Source organism: Phragmites australis, chromosome 1 (assembly GCF_958298935.1).
Source record: "Phragmites australis chromosome 1, lpPhrAust1.1, whole genome shotgun sequence".
NCBI lineage: Eukaryota > Viridiplantae > Streptophyta > Magnoliopsida > Poales > Poaceae > Phragmites > Phragmites australis.
Window position 1 is genome coordinate 53,422,661 of NC_084921.1, and position 12,011 is coordinate 53,434,671.

The following is a 12,011-nucleotide window of genomic DNA, read 5'->3' on the forward strand; positions in this document are numbered from 1 at the left end:
CACTCCACCTATTTCCATGGCGAGCAACACACTCCAGGAGAGATAATCAATCCCTCTCTGACAAAGCCATTGAGAATAAATTCAGGAATGAGGACGTTTTTCTACCCAAAAAAATCATGTGCAATTTCCGCCTTTCAAGTATATAACAATCGGTTTAGAATTTCAAAGCTGGGTGACTGCATTTTGTGGGGCAATCAAAAGCGAAATGCTAGGGACCAACCGAGAAGTAGACCACAAGTAGCATTGTCAGGTTTCAGACACTGAAAGTTAAGCAGGCAGCTAATCTGCTGCGATTTCGTGCGCTCTAATCCAATCCACCTCTGGCATGAGCAGTGAGCTAGCGAGCAGGGCAGGCACAGGCAGGCTTGGTCCTTCAGTTCTTGTAGTTTCGAGGCGATCGTGTCGTCCATGCCGTGCCCTCGAGGTGAGGCCCCACGCATTTATGCGCGCGGTGTGGTCAGGCATCACCAACAATTTGTTTCCTTCTCATTTTTTTTTATAGTTCGCATTCTTTTTATTTTTTTTATCTTCAATAGATTCTCTTTAAAATAATTTGTAAAGAAAATAAGAGAATCATAGAATAAAAAATAATCTTAAAAAATCATTTATAAAAAAAACCTGAAAGAGAAACGAAAATCCATTCATCCGAAAATATAACTCAACCTCAAGCAACTGAGCAAGCTAGCAAGCAAACAAACAAGTCAGTGGTGTGGTTAAAGGCGTTGCAGGCTTTTGGGCACACCTACTCCCTACCTTTTCTTTGAGGAAAAACCTGCTCCTACTAATAACTGGTACAAGCCCAAACAGGCAATTGATGTGGTTCGGTAGGCAGCGCAGCAGCGGTGGTAGAGGTGATTAGTAAAGTGCTCACCTGGAGTACACTGAGAGAGAGACTCAAGCACCTTCGGTAATTTTTCATTGAATACAGTAACTGCTTATCTTTTGAGAGGGAAAAAAGAGATCCCCCTTGATACATAAATGTGTTAGGGCCCTTCAATTTCCTCTATAATTTTTCACTGTGTCCTGCGTCCGCCACCTAAACATAAAATAAAAGAAGAGGAAGAAGATCATTACCAGAGGTATTGACACCCAAACATAAAATAAAAGCGATGTGAGTAGCAGCAGTCAGGTATACTATTCGCTCACATGATGAAGTGTCGCAATGCAGAGGTACGGGAGCAGCACAATGCAATGCAGCCATGGATATGGTCCCTGATAAAGACCAAGATTTGCATTAAACTCTGCACGTCACGCTGCTTTCATCAAACCATCCTTCCTCAGGCTTGATGGATTGATTAGAGGGAACCCTCGCCTCACTCTAAAAATAAGAAGCAATACAAATACAGATTCTAATCATCAACACCTTGAAGCTTCTCCGATTACCGTCGCCAAGCTGGATTGAAGGAGCCGACGTTAATACTTCCACAACCGACGAGATAGGCCCATTGAAGGTCATTAATTTTTTTTTAGCCACCACAAGCAGCGCAACGCGCGATGAGAATGATAAACGAACCGGACAACCTGTCAGACGGAGAAGGATGCACCTTCCCCTTTTGGAGGAAGTAAAAGCAACAACACCACCGAGAGTCAACACGGCATGAACCGTAGACCGTTAGGCTTGGGCATTCGGTTTTTACAGGTTTTTTGGTTTAGTTTTTTCAGTGTTTGAATAATTCAGTTTTCAGAAAATGCTGAAAACTATTGGAAAACTGCCTAGTTCGGTGCCGATTTTATCAATTTCGGTTTTCACCGAATTGTCGTTCGTGTCACCCATGCCTGGAAGGCCCGTGCACGACCACGCCCCGCTTACGCTGAAAACTATTGGAAAACCTATGCCTAGAAGGCCTCGGTGTTGTCTCCTACCTCGACATCGTGAGGCCTCTGCTCCCGCCATGAGCCACCGTGCCCGGTGGATTCCTGTACCTCTACATCCTCTCATCCCTCCACCGCTGCCCCTCACTCCAAGCCCACGCGCATGTCCTCCTCCTCCTCGGCCTCCCACTCCCCACCCCCCCCCCCGCCTCCGCCTGCACCTCTGTGCCGGCTAGAGGCTGGAGGCAGGGTTGATGGGGACATGGGGTGGACGGGTGATCTTCACAAGTTCACGGGTGGGGGAAGCCGTGGGGGCACTAGGGTGGGCCTGGACCACTGAGGGAGTGGTGACTGGATGGGCTCGATGTCTTCGGTGTTTCAGTTTTTGACACCTAAAACCGAACCGATCACCATATATATACCGAATAACATATAAATAGGAACCGAATCGATCATCCGCCACTGAAAAACCAACAATTTTAATGGTTCAGTTTCGGTTCAGTTCAGTTCTTCGGATTTGGTGTATTTTTGCCCAGGCCTACAGACCGTGACGTCTCATTCGGATCTGCCCCCAGTTTCAAATGCTACCTGTGGCGCCCTTTTTCACAGCAATTAGTTCTAATAAGCAATGGTCCTGCTGATCTGAGCTCCAAACGGAGTAAACGCCCGCTCACACCTTTATAGCTAGAGCCCTTGTGACTTAGACAACACGCTGCTTGTTCAATGTTCGGGGTTCATCTCCTTTCGGGAAATGGATCGATCTGCAGCATGTTCACTGGACGACAAACCACGAGCTACAAACGTCCTGTTCCCTAATCGGCGATCAGCATGTTTCGGTGATACATACATGCATATATACATGCAGGCGATTGATGTCAACCTATATTGCGCACTCGCATGATTTTACAACTAAATCAATTATACATATTTGTAGGCGCTTACGCGATAAGAGTGCAGCCAGAACTGGTGTACAAGCTACAGCTCCACACAAGTGCACAACCGTACCCCAGGAGAACACAAACCTTAGAGAATCAAGCATATGTTTTCTTCTCCATGTTATACTTGTCTTGGCTGCATTCTAGTCATGCCGCAACAGCAATGGATCTTTGTGGCTCCATGAGTCAGCAGTGGTCCTCTTACGAGCACAACATGTGGCCACTTGAGATAGTGGCTCACGACTTGTGAAAGCAGCTTAGCCTAAGGCTTGATCCACACGCTTGCACGTGCGACGACCTGAGGAGAGCAAGCCGAAGCACCAGCAGTAGCACCACTACGAAACGGCTGCTGCTAGTGGTAAGCAGCAGCAGCCGGCACAACTCCACTTGGCAGAGGAGAGAATGCCCTACCTATGCTAGTGAGCTTGAAATCCGGATAAAGAGAGAAGGATACATATACACATGGTGCAATACCTTTCTTTGCCTTATCTCTTTGCTGCATCCAAGAATATATATGTGTGTGTATATATATACTTTTCTTTTGGCCTTTTGTTCTACCCATTATGTCATGTTGGAATGGAATGGAATCTGAAAATGACCTATTTTTTTTAAGAACATTTGATCCTTTCATATCTTTCCCAAGCTTCTTCCTTTTTGCCCGTTTTTCTTTTGTTTCAAACAAAGGGGAGTGGGAAAGAGAGAATGTGAGCAGATAGCTAGGATCCGATGGTGGGCATGTGTGTATGGGGGTGGTGATGCTTTCTTGGCCTCTTTTCAGCCTTGGATTCCTTGTACTGCTCCCACTGGTATATGTCCCTTTACCCCCTTTCCTATTGCCTCTATATATTTTTGTTTACCTTTCTTTTTTGTTGTGATACTAGATTGTCCTTGCAAATCAAACAATACGCTGCATTAACTTGCTAGTGGGTTCGCTCATATATTATAATAAAAAAGGGAAGAAAAAAAAAACAGCACCACCGTAGTTGCTAGCAGCGCTAGCTAGTGGTAGCAGTTCTTTTGTATCTCTACTACATTAACACGAACTCTCGTAGATTCAGTGTTCCATTAGAAGTTTAAAACTCATGCCATGGCACGCGCTCTCTTAGATTAGGGAGCGGATTCAGAGTGCTTAAGGTCCTGTCTGTTTTAGATAGTAAAAATTAGATTGTGGTCATAATATATAAGCTAAAATAAACAGTTGGATTGCAATCATAATCTATAAACGAAAATAAATAGCTGAATTGTTACAATCCAACTCTTAGATGGTAATAATTCAACAATTCATCTTTCACCAATTTTTACAATATACAATTTAGCTTTTTTACAATTCAATTTTTACAATCTAATTTTTTACGATTCACAATCTAAAAAATTAAAATCTCAGTTATTAACAATTTAATTCTACTTCATATGCATCATCTAAGTCTAAACATATACACACTATCCGGTTTTAATTATATTGAAGTGTGCACGAGTCAGCTCTGGCTTGGCCCCTCCACATGAGTACATGACTTTCCCCGTCTGGTCCCTGATGATTACCGGTGTATGGCTGGTTCTTTTCTCTCCGCTCCTTTTGGCCGGGTTTAGGAAGTCAGTGCTCAACTTAACCGCGACGCAAAGGCTACAAGGTGAAGCGGAATGAGGTTAATCCAGACACTTTACATGGCTGGAGCAGGTGAAGAAAAAAAAAAGGGTCGTCGTCAAAGCGACCAACGCGTATCACGCCTCTCGTGCTGCTTCGCTTGGACTTTGCCGGGCAGAGTAAAAGAACAGCTGCACACATGTGTGCACGTCTTCTCTTTCATATATAGTGTGTTATTTCTTTTCGAAAAATCAAGTTAAAATATATATTTTGTTTTATTTGTGATGAGTGATTGATAAGTATGTTATTTTAGTTTGATAATTTTTAAATTATATGGGTATGTATATATATTGTAATGATATTTATGATTAATCAAAGTTATAGAAAAAATAGAGTTGACATGTTTATCTAAGTAAAAAAATTGTACATGTTGAATGATTCAGTGATAAAAATTCTGTATATATCAGATGTATCAATGTTCTGATAAGATGTACATATCTATTCATCTACTCTAATCGATATTTTGATCCTATATTTTTTTCTAACTGCTTTCTTGTGAATCCGTGATGTCTCGGAGCGCACGAGTAGACTTGTGGCCTAGCTCTTCTTCGCGTCATTGCTCGTGCATAACCATGCTCTTTTCGTGTGCTTTTCGTTAACCCAGGGCTCCAATGAGAAACGAACTCAGTGGCCCGGCCATTTTCGTCTCCGATCATGAAAAGCTCGAGGCGCTAATCCAGCGCGTTAAGCTTGTGTGATGATTTGGCCGCGCGCGTGATAGTCCTGAAAAGAAAAGGAAAAAAAAAATGGGACCATGTTCGTGATGTGACGAGATTAGATCTGCAAAATCTCGAAAACCTTGGCTTTTCTGGGTGTTGGTAAATCGTAATGAACGGTCCATGTTGCCAAACACGCCTCCGACCAGTGCGCTCAATAATGTTTTTGACCATTATCCGATGCTTTAGATCCTCCTCCGAACCGGCAAGAGGTGTTTAGCTCGGTCAGGTGATTAAATTGCTCTAGGAATATTCAGAATCTGATCAAAACCTGAACCAAATCCTTGCGGTTTCAAATCAAATTCAAAACCCTTGTCCAAACGTACCATCAAATGCACCAACAGTACCATGTCTCGTCACTCCAGTCCTGGACCAAGATCGCCCTCGTAAATAAAACACCGTCGGTTGTTGAACAAACAAGCAACGCCTTCTTCTTCCCTGCCGATCCATCCATCCATCAACCCATCCATCCGAGCACAGCAAATAAACTCCATGTCGGGCGGGGCAAGGCACGGCGATGGATGGCATCTGCTCATCTGCATCTCCATGCTGCTGCTGCTGCAACCAGCAGCCAGTACTTGCACTGGTATTGTACAGTTGCCGACACCGCACGCATTGGATTCCCAGACTATAGTTGCAGTGTGCTAGATCGATCGAGTCAGATCAGTCAGAGAAGGTACCTGTAAATGCTCAGCGCAGGCATTTCAAACAGAGCGAAAAGAGAAGATCGAAAGGAGAGGAGGATAGAAAGAAAGGGAAATGAGCAGTGGCATACCATCTTCTCAGCTTTATTCCGGAGCATGTATTATCTAAAAATATCCCGGAGAATGTACTGCTGCTTGTTCTTGGCCCCATCTTTTTAGCTTTGTCAACGTTGCAATGGCATTGAACGAATGATCAAACTACGGATTAGTAGCGTATTCACTGTTTCTTTTAAATGGAAAAGATTTGCAGAAATGGAAGGTTTGATTGCCCCCCCCCCCCTCCATTTGTCCCTTTCACTTCGGTTTTGCAGTTCAGGTCCAGCTTAGACTCGTCTTGGTGGTAGCACGTGGCAACAACTGTTCAAGGTTGCAAGTGGTAGCTACCCTACATGAAAGCCCTTGGTCAAATGTCTCAACATGTTGTGCAGAATCATCTGTCCACTGTTTGCTGGCTGCTCCTCCCTGCTGCTTTTCCAATTGCTTGTTCTCATATCATATGGCAGATGATGACTGATCCGGTACTGCAAAACCATTGACATGGATCGAGCGATGGAGTCTAGGAAGAATAACAATAATACGAAGCTATGATCTCATTTACATTGCTTACAAGAAATGGACACTATCAGAATTGAACAGATAAGGTGCAGTCTTCGGAAAAGGTATATTATACATCTTTTTGCGATAACATATTTACATTGGTCAATGGAGAATTTGTGCATGAACAACTCTTTCGTACACTTCATCTAAGAAGAAACCTTGTCTATGCATGTACTCCTAAAAAAAAGCTTTGATAGCTCAAGGTGTTGCAAAGAAAACAAAAATACGGCCGGGCTGTTCATATGATGATATGATAGCAGCAATTACTGCAAAACTACACGGCAACCGGCGCACACACTTCTCAACAGATGCTGTCCCTTGTTAGGCATTGACCAGCGGAACAAAATTATGGAGCATCAGGTGTTAACTAATCTGTCCCTTCAGGGCTCTTGACTCGAAGCTGCATCGTGATTAAATAAAAAAACCACAGTATCAATTAAGCTAGGGTATCGATTAGGTTCGCTTGACAAACTGGAGATTACTATATTTTCCCATGCATGGGCACAAATTTATTTTAGCGAATGCAAAGTGCATGGACATAAAAAAATATTGGAACTCAATCCGATCCGATACACTATATTTCGTAAGTCTAAGATCACTCCCAATGATCCACCTTAGCTTATCTTTTAAACAATAAATGGTCATGTCATATAAGATTTTAATGATGTGATAAAGAATTAAAGAAAAGAGAGAAAGTTAGTGTCTTTCACAAGACATAAGCTAAATACAAAATCCAACATAATAAATAAGTTAAGAAATGCATTAAGCTGGTCAATGTCCATGTTCATGTGTTCCATTAAACAAAATAAATAAATGTGAACTAATAGAAAAATAGATGTGACGCATTTTATAAGATGCGGAAGAAACTTTGTAATTGAGAGAATTTCTATACTAATGTTCTTGTGAGGTGAAACAGGATAGACATGCTCTAAAACATTTTGTATTGAGAGTGGTCCAACACATGCTCGTACTCCTATAAAGACGTATTTTTTAGCTCGATATTTAAAATTAGATTTTGATTAAAGTCTTCTTACTTAGATATATCATTTATAGGTACAAAATTTATATAGTGTGAAATCATTTTAAATTATGAATCTAGTTGTATAATTTTTATAAACTAAATATTTTTATAATTTGATTATTAATCAAAATACATAAAGTTTAATTTTTCTAAAAAGCACATTTACTATTTTTGAACTGTTGAAGTACTAAATAAGAGATAGAATTACTGGGAAATACACCAAGTAAATTCATATCGATACCATGAGCCGTCAACGCACATCTGAGCGACCGATCGCATGAAAGCATGATTCGCACACTTCCTCGAAACTTAAAAATAGCACAAGTAGCGCACTGGCCCCCACGAAAACAACCAAAGGCTCAATCATATTCGATTTTCTGACCATATAACCACCATATTCCAATTCGCGCGCACGATATCCGAACTCTTTGTTCTTCTGGCTGTAAATGAGTTTTATAAGTGGGTTGTAAGAGTATTCTAGAACATCTCAACCATATTTTTTTAATTTTGTTTCTTTTCTAATTTTTCTTCTCGTTCTCTTTTCCCTTTATTTTTTCTAATCTCTAACAACTTTTTTTTGAAAGTATTCGTGAAGTTAAAAGAAAGAGAATATTATCATAGAGAGAATGAATTTGAAAATCTCTTCGTTACGAGAATTGTAAAGAGAAGCTGTTAGAGCACTGAATGAAATAAAAAAATTTTATGAAGTGATTCTCGTCCGCGAAGGGACTTAGGCTAAATCTCAAATTTTCTTTGAACAGTATAATCATCGTCTTCTAAACGCTGCCGACGCAGAGGAGAGGAGGGGTTGGTCACACACAGCTAGCGACGCTGTTGGCATCCGATTCCATCATTCCAATGTTGCTTTGCTCGATCTGCCTGCTCTTAATTGCTTGGGTCTCAGCAATGCATGCATGCCCACGCCTGAAACGACGAAACCTGGAGACAGGCTAAGGGAGAAGACGGCTTTCACCAGCTGCTAGGCTAGGTTTGGATCCCGTCAGATCAGCCCGGCCGGCTTTCACCAGCTCGGACTAAACTATGTCATGTGGGTGATGCCTTTGTTGGTTTGTGCTGTGCCGAGTCCGCGATCCTGTTCTCTTCCGACGCAGGTGGATCCACGTCTGCAGAGCACTCGGCGGCCGCAGATGTCACGTCGGCGGAGCACCACCCGTCCACGGCTGCCGATCGACCGCGTCGCGTGGTCTTCATCTCTAGCGTTTCGGACCGGGCGAAGCGTTGTCGGCGACGTGCCTTTCTTTCTCCGCACCGACTTCCTGCTATTTTCGCTCCTCTCCCTCTCGTGTCTGCAGGTGGATATCAAATCATACTGTTCCTGAGAGCATGGGGCAGCAAGGTAGTACGTAATGTAGCCGTCCTGCAGATCCTGTTTGGAACATACCTCCTACGTACACCGGTAGGTTTCGCGAAATACCAAATGCAACCCAACTGAAACTTCTTACACCTTGCTATACAGCAGTCTTGAGTGTTCTATTACATTGCGACTTTATAAAGCAACTTTTATCTAGAATTTTATACGAGAAACTTCTGAAGAAGCATTTTACATGTTTAAGCCAGCCATGTATAGCCAGGAGGACGTATGTGTCATACGCTCGTATATCTATGAGATAATTCTAAGCATGCCACTAAATATTAACAAAATTCTTAATTTGCCATTGAAAAATCAAAGTATTTTCATGCCACCAATTTATTATTTTTCATCCCCTAAATGTCAATGTCGTCGTAACGGAGACATACGGGATGAAAAATTAAGTTTGATGGCACGCATGAAAAGGAACAAAACTAAGTTTTGACACGGAGGAGACCATAATTTTTTTTATTGTAAATTGATAATTTTATTAACATTTAACGGCACCAATTATCTATCTATGTATGTATACCGCCTGCAGCAGGTAGTATAGCGTATTGGAGCGATGAAGGCAAGGCAGAAAGGCAGGCACTCTTCATCCTGTGTTCTTTCCTGACCTAGGAGACTACAAAATCCGCGTCACTTTTGCAGTAGCATCCATGGCTACCATAAACGGCCAGAGAGAAAGCTCCAAACTTCCCAGACCTCGAGATTAGAAAAAAGACGCCGCACGACACACACCCTGATTGCCGCTGCTAATCACTGCCCCTAATCACCCTGATCATCTCGAAGCGAGCGAAACAGCCGAGCTGCCTTCTTTGTCCGTACCTCCACAGCGTCCGTCCAAAACACCAGGGCACAAGAAGGCGACGAAAATCGAAGGAAATCTCAACTCCAAAACTCGATTTAAAAAAGGGCCTGGAATTCTTCGAGGAACTTGGTAGAAATAAAACAGAAAAAGGGCGCGGGTATCTCTCGACTCCTCTTCCCCAGTAGAATACTGCGTCCGACAAGACGACACCCAAACGGCAGGGCAGAAACCTCAAGTGAAAAGGAGAGAGGGGGAAAAAAACCCGAAACGCCTTTTTTTTCTGCTGTGCCTTGTTTCGCTACACCCGGTCTACCGTACAAGCGGTGGACCGGCGCGGCTGGAGAGCCGTGGGCTTGTAGGATTGCTGGTGTGCGTCGGCCGTTGGGAGCTGTGCTCTGTTACTGGGCTGCCTCGCCGCCGGCGAGGAGCCAGCGGTCCATGGGCACGCACTGCGCCTTGTGCGCCCGCTTCCAGTCCAGCGCCTGGCACGCGCGGGAGCAGTAGTTCGCCGCGCCGCACACGGAGCACCGCCGGAACTCGTGCCGCCGCGTCTCACGCCGGCCGCATCGGAGGTGGGAGCATAAGCGGAGCTCGGCGGCGTCGCCTTCGCTGTCGCCGGTGGCTTCGGCTGCTGCCAGCCTCTTGCCGGCAGCGTGGCCCCCGTGGGTGGCCCACCAATCCACCATGAATTGGTTGGCCGCGTGGGGCTCCGCCTCCGGGAGGCTCCAGCCGTACTCCGAGAGGAGGGGGCAGCCAGCGCCGGCGCCGAGCGGGAGGGCGGTGAAGGTGCGGTGCGAGGTGGCCTCGGCGAGCGCCAGGGTGAGTTCGCGGGCGTTGGCGGCAACGAGGAGGCGGCGGCCCTCGGCGGGGTCGCGGCGCACGCCGTAGCCGTCCTGGAGGCAGTGCCCAAGCTCGCGGAGCGCGTCGACGTGGCCGAGGGCGGCCGAGCGCGCGCACAGCGCCGCGCCGGCGCGCAGGTCGCGGTCGGACTTGGCGCCCCCGCTGCCGTTGAACTGGATGACCGCCAGCGAGTAGAGCGCCGCGGCGTGCCCGCCGACCGCCGCCCTCGCGAGCAGCGCCGCGCCGCCGCTGCGGCTCCCAAGGCAATAGAAGCGTATCTGCAAACAGAAGCAAGCGCCACTCATCTCATCATGCGTGCCTAGGAATCAACTCGATCAACTCTACTACATAGCACGACAAGCATCTAGGGTTGTCGGACGCGGCGTACCATGCCGAGAATGTAGCAGGCCTCGAGGTTGCCGGCGTCGGCGCAGCACTTGAGGAACCTCTGCGCCGGCTCGGACCACACCGCCGCCTTGACGGCCATCGACGCCGGCGAGGCCTTGGCGAACACCATGTCATGCCGCCCAAGCCCGTTGAGCCGCTTGCACCTGCAACGCCAAAGACAAGACGCTATCAGTGGTCATCCTTCGCCTCCGCCTTATCGCCATGACCCATCCCACACCTCAAGCTTTCCACAAAATTGCAAAACAGCCCCCTCTCCCCCACGCATTTCAAATACCACGCGAGGGAAAGGAGCCGAGCCTTTGAAATTCGACGGAACACGAGGGGTTTCCGGGCAAGCGGATCGATGAACCAGAGAAGTGGTGCGCGGACGTACGTAAGATGCACGGAGAGCAAGTCGGAGGGCGCCGAGGCTGACGCCGCGAGCTTGGAGAGGATGGAGAGGACGAGGTCGTCGGGGAGCTCGTCCAGGTAGTCCGGCCCGCCCGCAAGCCGCTTCCGGCGCCCGCCGCCGGAGCACTCGCCGGCAACCGCCGACTGCCCCAACGACTGCCTCTTCCTCTTCTGCCCCGCCACAGCTGCAACCTCTCCGCCGCTGGAATAGAGAGACCCGCGCCTCGTCCTCATCTTTGTCTCCGAACGGGCGGGCCTTCGTCGTCGCCGGATAGACAGGAAGAAACGGCCGGAGGCGACCGGGAGATGGAGCGTGGTGCGGTGCTTGTGTGGCAAAGGGAGAGCAAGACCGCCTTTATATACAAATACACCGGGGGCGTTTCACGTTTGGGCGAGTGTCGGTGGGCCCGTGTTGTCAGAGGAGGGAGGCTTGGGTGGTTTGAAGTTCTGCTTCAGTTTTTAGTAGTACGTTTTTTTTAATCTCCTGCCAGTATTTTCTGGGACCTGACCTGACCGCATGAGTGCTGCAACTATGCTCGCTCAGCTCTTGAATGAAAAGCACCAACGCTGTAGCCTTTTACTGCAAGCTTTTGGAAAAGAAAGCCTGAAAAAACAGGGATAATGCAACGGGAGTTTCCTCTTCTTTATTGATACTGTTTGCTGCTTTTATTTACGTTAGGAGTGGTAACTGTCATTTTTTGTTTTTTTTTTCTTGCCTTGAGACGTCCGGAGTAGAGTAGTGATGGTGTAGCAGGGTGCTGTTCTG

General features: G+C 46.3%; 1 protein-coding gene across 1 annotated transcript; it reads right to left on the bottom strand.

Moving 5' to 3' along the window:
- Positions 1–9,481: 9,481 nt before the first annotated feature.
- On the bottom strand, positions 9,482–11,563 carry LOC133927501 (F-box protein At1g67340-like). The gene is made up of 3 exons (XM_062373988.1): positions 11,229–11,563; positions 10,836–10,998; positions 9,482–10,725 (listed from the first exon to the last, which is right to left on the bottom strand). Exons 1-3 carry the CDS (start codon positions 11,477–11,479, stop codon positions 10,006–10,008), a joined length of 1,134 nt encoding a protein of 377 aa, XP_062229972.1. The 5' UTR covers positions 11,480–11,563; the 3' UTR covers positions 9,482–10,005.
- Between the last annotated feature and the right edge of the window lie 448 nt (positions 11,564–12,011).